Genomic DNA, 6,098 nt, shown 5'->3' on the forward strand with positions numbered 1-6,098 from the left:
ATTTTTTATTGTTACTTTTTCAGTTTACTTAGTTTTTTATTTTTATTAATTTTTAAATATTTTATTGATAATGACGTATAAAATTAATTTTATGTATGCGTGATGAATTGACAAATTCGTTAATACTACGTCGATACGGAGTAACCTATCAATTTGTAACTATTTTATAAAATAGAGACATATTGATTAATCATTTGAAAATATGATAATTCATAGATTAAATAAAACTAATTCATGATTTATTTGATTAAAAAAATACAGGTTTTAATCATTGATTTGGAAAAATATAAGATTTTTATGACTACTCTCTTATTATATATGGATAAAATACCTGTCTTTCTAAAAATAACTTTATGTTACTTCGATAGATTTTTTGTTGGGATTTAGATTTTTCAATTTTAAAAAATTTATACGAATTGGATTTTTTTTATATTTCGAAAGCAGATATATTGTTCCACTTGGATTGATTCGGTCCCCAACTTAAAAGAGAAGAATGCTAGGAAATGTGAGGTTAAGTAACACCAACCAAAGCCCCAAACCCACCTTTCATATTTGAAAATTGTCTCCCAAACAAAACAGAGAGACATTCAGAGGACAACATCATATCCACTGTCTGAATTTCAATTTCAATTTTACAGTTTCTTAAAAATCTCAGAACAAACTCAAAACCCCCAAAAAACACGTAGGAATTTTCTGTTCCATCATATGTTATTTCCAATATCTTTTGTTTCCCTTTTGCAAATCAAAAGAACTTGTAGATATAACATAAAGTGAAGACGTTAAGGATCAAACAGAGATAAAGAGTCCGAAGGGCTATTGAATCAAGCATACAGTTCGTCGACGTTGCACTCCCCGAGGTATACTTTGATGCTCCGAGGTGATCCGCAATTTCCTTCCGCGATCAACACTCTGTCGTTCGCTGCCATATGCGCGATAATCTTGTATATCATTTCGATCTGCGGGTAAAAAAAACTAGGGTTAAACTGTCCGTAAAGGGTAATAATCCAATCGAAGCACTCGAGGAGTGCATCGATGAAATGAAGGTATTGGATTTACTTCTTCCGGAGCGTGACAATGATCGGCTATCTCATCCAGTGTCAATGGTTCCACGGGGTCTTTACAGCTACAGAAAACAGAATCGTATGCGTTATCCCGTGAAAACGAATAAACGAGCCGCTAGACAGATTCGTGAATCATGAATTTAACAGTTTCGGTGCCACTGTATATGATAAAAAGGATTAATATATTAAAAATGGTCGGGGTGGCATACTCGATAAGGTTTGGCCATTACCTGGCTTCGTTGAGGACAGCCAATACACGTTTTTGTAGGGCCAAGACTTCTGCTGCTGCCTTCTTCCCAGCTTCAACACCTGAGATCATCATCACGATTCAGAAAATGTATAGATAAACACGGAGTACAGCTTGCCTGAACACATTTCCCGACACCCAATCCTAAACACAAACGATTTAGGCAATTGGAAATCACCGTGTTTGCTTTTACACCCACAATTTCAGAAAGAAATTCAGAGTATTATGAGAGAATGGATATCTCTATACCAGGTTGGTGATAAGCATTGATGTTGACAAGAGAGGCATAAAACCCGACTGCTCTTTCGTAAAGAGCTATAAGTGCCCCCACAGATCTTGGATTCACCTCCTGAATAGTAACTGATATAGACTCTCGATCATTTGCATATAGAGCTGATCTTGTTCCCTACAAAAACCGATATACGGGGTGAAGAAAACGAAGAAATTTTCTAGAAAATAACCAAAGAGGGTTTACCGACATCTTCCAAGTAAAGGGATTCTCAAATCTGACCTGTAACATCCCGAACAGATAGTCACCACAAGTGACACCGGGCTCAAGATCCCAATCGTGACCAGGGGGTCTGTCACGAAGCACTTCAATGAAGGTTGCGAAGAAATTGTGAACGCCCTCCCTCAGCTGTTGAATGTACCTACATAAATTCGAAAAGAATTCAAAAATACCGTAGGTACCAAGTGTTGAGATCCCACTAGGCATATTCACAAAGGGGGAGAAATGGTCGAAGGGGAACTCACGCATGCTGATCTGTGCTCCCTTTGTTTCCATACACAGTTAACCCCTGATTAACCTGCAGAATCAAATAATAATCAAATAATAACATATTCGGGGTACCAGGACACGGGATCATTTCTACGGAAAACCGAAAATTATAGTTCGATGGTGGAGGGGCAGAAAAACAATTGCAATCTTGCACAAGTTTCTAATCAAACTCCTCTATCTTTGATTAGGAAAATTGAATAGGATGGCAAGTTTATCAATCGAAAGACCAACTTACGTTTTTCCAAACTCCACAAACTCAATTCAGATACTATAGTACAACCCAAAGAAGGATTATGCTTACCCTGTTACCATCGAGGTCAAACTCCTTTCCTAGTGATTCCATGACTAGCTGCTGGAGATACCGACTAAACAGCAATAAGCTGTCCTTGTAAGGGAGAATGACCATATCCTGCAAGAGGTAAGAGGACAAAGGAAATAAATGTGAATCAAACTTTGACAAATGTAAATTAGATTTTAAACCGCTTGCAGATTTCAGAGATAGTTGAATTAAAGAAAAAGTTACCTTTGAACCAATGCCATCAGAAGCCCAATACCAGCACATAGCTAAGAGTGCTGCAGGATTGTTCTTAAGCTGAAATATAAAAAAAGTGGGAAAAACTGAGTTGTAGTGTAATATGTAAACAGATTAAAAGCAAGCTCACTGAATCGTGTAATATATATATATATTCCATAAAAAAATGTCAAGCAAACTAATCTAAAACCAGAACGAAATACTATTATAAGCAACTATAACCGCAGCCACAACGTTACGAACAGAAATACAAAACTAGATATTTGCCTTCAATAATGGGAAACTGATAAGTGTCCCACATCGGAAAAGGAGAGGGATTTGGGGCCAATATATAAGGAAGGGTTAAACCTCCACTCTTAAGCTAGCTTTTGTGGTGGAGTTAGGGCCTAAACCTTATTAATTGGTATCCAGATTGAGGAACAGTTGAGCTCCTCCCGCTCTTACAGAAACCTTAACCCAAAACTAGCTATAAACCCCAAAGAAACCCATATCATATTAGTCTCCAAAATACCCCATACTACTAATCTTCCTACAATACACTGCTTTTACTAACAATAACAGACTATTGCATCATTGCATGAGACAATACGAACAATGATCACTACCGAGACATAAAACTTACAGTAGTTGCCCTAGTTGCCTCATCCATTAATGCAGCACCAGCAAGCATTTCTCTAATGTTAATACCCTACGTCACGAGAGAGAGAGAGAGAGAGTTAAAAAGCATAAAAGTGAATGATGGGTTTAAATACAATCTAAGCTTTTGAACCAAATACCTGAAGAGCGGCTGGAAGCAGACCAACTGCAGAAACTTCCGATGTTCTACCACCCACCCAGTCGAACATTGGAAATCTGGCTAACCAACCTTCAATTCTAGCTGTGTTATCCAGCAGCGAGATTTCTTGTGTTATTGCAACGCCCTGCATAAGTATAGGTATTCAACAAACTTGCTGCAAAAAGTCCACAGCTGAGAAGATGTTGAATCTGTATGAGACTTGCATATATGTCTAATAGAAATTCGAGAAAAGATACATCAAAACTCGGTTATTATTCTCCATAGCTTCTGAAGACCAAATTCTACAAGTCCCAGATTTTCTATATAAATTCAGCCTTTCGGTTGTCACATAACCCATTGCATATTTCGACAAAGATGGGAAACTCAATTAAAACAAAAGTGGAAACAAGAACCTGAGATCACGACCTGTTTTGCAAAAGTCAGGCCAGCATCACGGAATGCTTTCTGTACTTCCAGCAGTCCATTTCTAGTTTCAGGAGTACCTCCACTCTGGGAATAAAGATGGAAACAAGTTACAAGCCCTGTGATGATTGGCACAGACAGAAAGACCAAACTACGAATACTATGATACAATGCACAGAATATGATAGAAGATACCTTTGAAATGACAATCACTAAAGTAGACGCAAGCTCCGGACCGAGCTGTGCGATCTGATGATCAATTCCAGCAGGGTCTGTGTTGTCAATGAATCTTATCTGTCAACATCACAAAAATAAGTCAAAAGCACACCACAAAAAATGAAAAATTCACACACAAAAGATAGAACGAAAAGTACCCAATACAGGGCACACAGAAGTAGACAACGAACTTTCTCTCAGAAAATTTAAGCCATAGATCATTTTCATGCGGCTAAAGAAGAGACAGTCACCACAAGACATGACATGAAAAGGGTACACATTAGACAATAATATTCCAAAAGGCTGATCAAGATTCTTGATAGAATCTCAAGACTAGCAAGGAGTCTGATTGTACATAAAATCTCTTTGATTTTTTTATACATAATGAATCTTAGACCGATTAGCATCCAACTCTTTGAATCTTCCATTCTTCGTAAACCATGAATATTTACCAAAAGAAACGAATTATGATCAAACATAATCACAGACAAGGTATACAAAGAAGACAGTGACAGATACCTTCAGTGGAGGATTATCAGGAGCCAGTGCCTCTGCGACAAACTGAGGTCCAAGAGCCGAACCTCCAATTCCGACAGAAAGTATCTGTGTAAACCGATGGGCGGATGAAGATGGCGGCTTAATCTGCACGACACGAACAAAACTAGAAAAGTGATAAGACAGAAGCGAAGCTGCAAGAAACACAGATTCCAAATTCAGAGCAACTGATCAATGGCTACATAATTCAATATCAACAGAAATCTAAATAGCACCATTTTGAAAATCAGAAATGGCTAATCCAAATTCAGAACAATTGTTCAATTCCAACTGATCAACTTTCAAATCAAGAAGGTTCGAACACTGACCTTGCCACTGATAATATCATCGGCGAAGCTGCAAATAGCATCAAGCGTGACATCGATCTGGGTCTTCAATATCGGCTTCGGCGCGAGCTTCGAGTTCCTGAGCCAGTAGTGACCGACCATCCTACCTTCATCGGGATTCGCAATCGCACCCTTCTCGAGCTCCGCCATGGCCTTGAACGCGGCCTGGAACTTCAGCTCCATCTCCGCCACGAACTCATCTGTGAATCCGACCCTACTCACATCCAGGTACAGCCCGAGCTCCTTGTGCTGATACAACCAGTCCAGGTACCGACTCCACAATGCATTGGGATCCTTCACGAGCTCTTTCTTCTTCACCGCCGGCGCTGTCTCCGGAACTCCGTCGTTCGTCTTCGACAAATCCGCCGCCGAAACGTCACGCGCCACCGAACGAGCCGTAAACAACGTCAACGACCGATCCAAAGGTGTCGCGGAAGATGGAAAAGCGCAGGAATCCCTCATCACCGCAACAGCAGTAGGAGATCCTTTACAGACGGCGGTTTTGCCGGGATTCAGAGACGGCGAAGTCGAGAAGAGGCCGGAGAGAGTCGCCATCTTCGACAGCGATGTGTGTGAGAGAGAGAGATAGGGAGATTCGCTTTCGTTTTCTCCGATTTCTTTGTATTTTTGTTTTTGTATTTTCCGATTTGATATTTTGGTGGGTTAACCAATGAACCGAAACAACTCAAAAGGACATAAGATTTGTCCTCTCGTTGAGCGAACGGCCCAGGTGAGATGAAGAGTGTTATAGTTCTGACAAAAATAACCTTGTCTGGTTAGTTATATTACGGAATTGCCATCAGATTCTGTAGGATCTTGGCATCGACTCGAAAGGCAATGATACAAGTGGGGCTGGGTTGGGTCTGTGGTTGGGCTATGTGGCTGTTTTTTAATGGATTTTAAAGAACTAAGATAATTTATAGAATTAAAATTGCGGAGACTTGATAAATTGAGGGTTAACTTTATAAAATTAATAGAAAATTTGGGTCGACTAGTTGTCGGATGGATTTTTTTTGTTAATTAGGAAATTTATTAGGCTTTCACCTAACTAATCTTCAAAATTTGAAAACAACCTCGAGAAAAATTGCATCTTTTTCTTTATCTCGTCCTTTATGTTGAGGTTTTGTAAATCCCTAAACGTGCGTTTATAACGGTTTCTAGGGTTCCACCTTTGGGGTTCAAAAT

The 6,098-nt window shown here is 39.2% G+C and overlaps 1 protein-coding gene across 1 annotated transcript; it reads right to left on the bottom strand.

Annotated features, from left to right (window-relative positions):
• Positions 1–592: 592 nt before the first annotated feature.
• On the bottom strand, positions 593–5,575 carry LOC104800044 (glucose-6-phosphate isomerase 1, chloroplastic-like). The gene is made up of 14 exons (XM_010522750.2): positions 4,896–5,575; positions 4,552–4,674; positions 4,012–4,110; positions 3,820–3,903; positions 3,395–3,538; positions 3,241–3,306; positions 2,610–2,678; positions 2,388–2,495; positions 2,062–2,114; positions 1,820–1,958; positions 1,558–1,714; positions 1,292–1,370; positions 1,057–1,123; positions 593–956 (listed from the first exon to the last, which is right to left on the bottom strand). Exons 1-14 carry the CDS (start codon positions 5,466–5,468, stop codon positions 822–824), a joined length of 1,896 nt encoding a protein of 631 aa, XP_010521052.1. The 5' UTR covers positions 5,469–5,575; the 3' UTR covers positions 593–821.
• Between the last annotated feature and the right edge of the window lie 523 nt (positions 5,576–6,098).

The sequence above is a fragment of the Tarenaya hassleriana genome, unplaced genomic scaffold (assembly GCF_000463585.1).
Source record: "Tarenaya hassleriana unplaced genomic scaffold, ASM46358v1 Cleome64, whole genome shotgun sequence".
Lineage (NCBI taxonomy): Eukaryota > Viridiplantae > Streptophyta > Magnoliopsida > Brassicales > Cleomaceae > Tarenaya > Tarenaya hassleriana.

Excerpts from the sequence above, each read along its gene's own strand:
- LOC104800044 (XM_010522750.2), bottom strand. The coding sequence starts at position 5,468 with ATGGCGACTCTCTCCGGCCTCTTCTCGACTTCGCCGTCTCTGAATCCC. Across the intron at positions 4,111-4,551 it reads CTGATAATCCTCCACTGAAG|ATAAGATTCATTGACAACAC; the intron begins GTATCTGTCACT and ends TGATGTTGACAG. Across the intron at positions 3,904-4,011 it reads TAGTGATTGTCATTTCAAAG|AGTGGAGGTACTCCTGAAAC; the intron begins GTATCTTCTATC and ends CTTTATTCCCAG.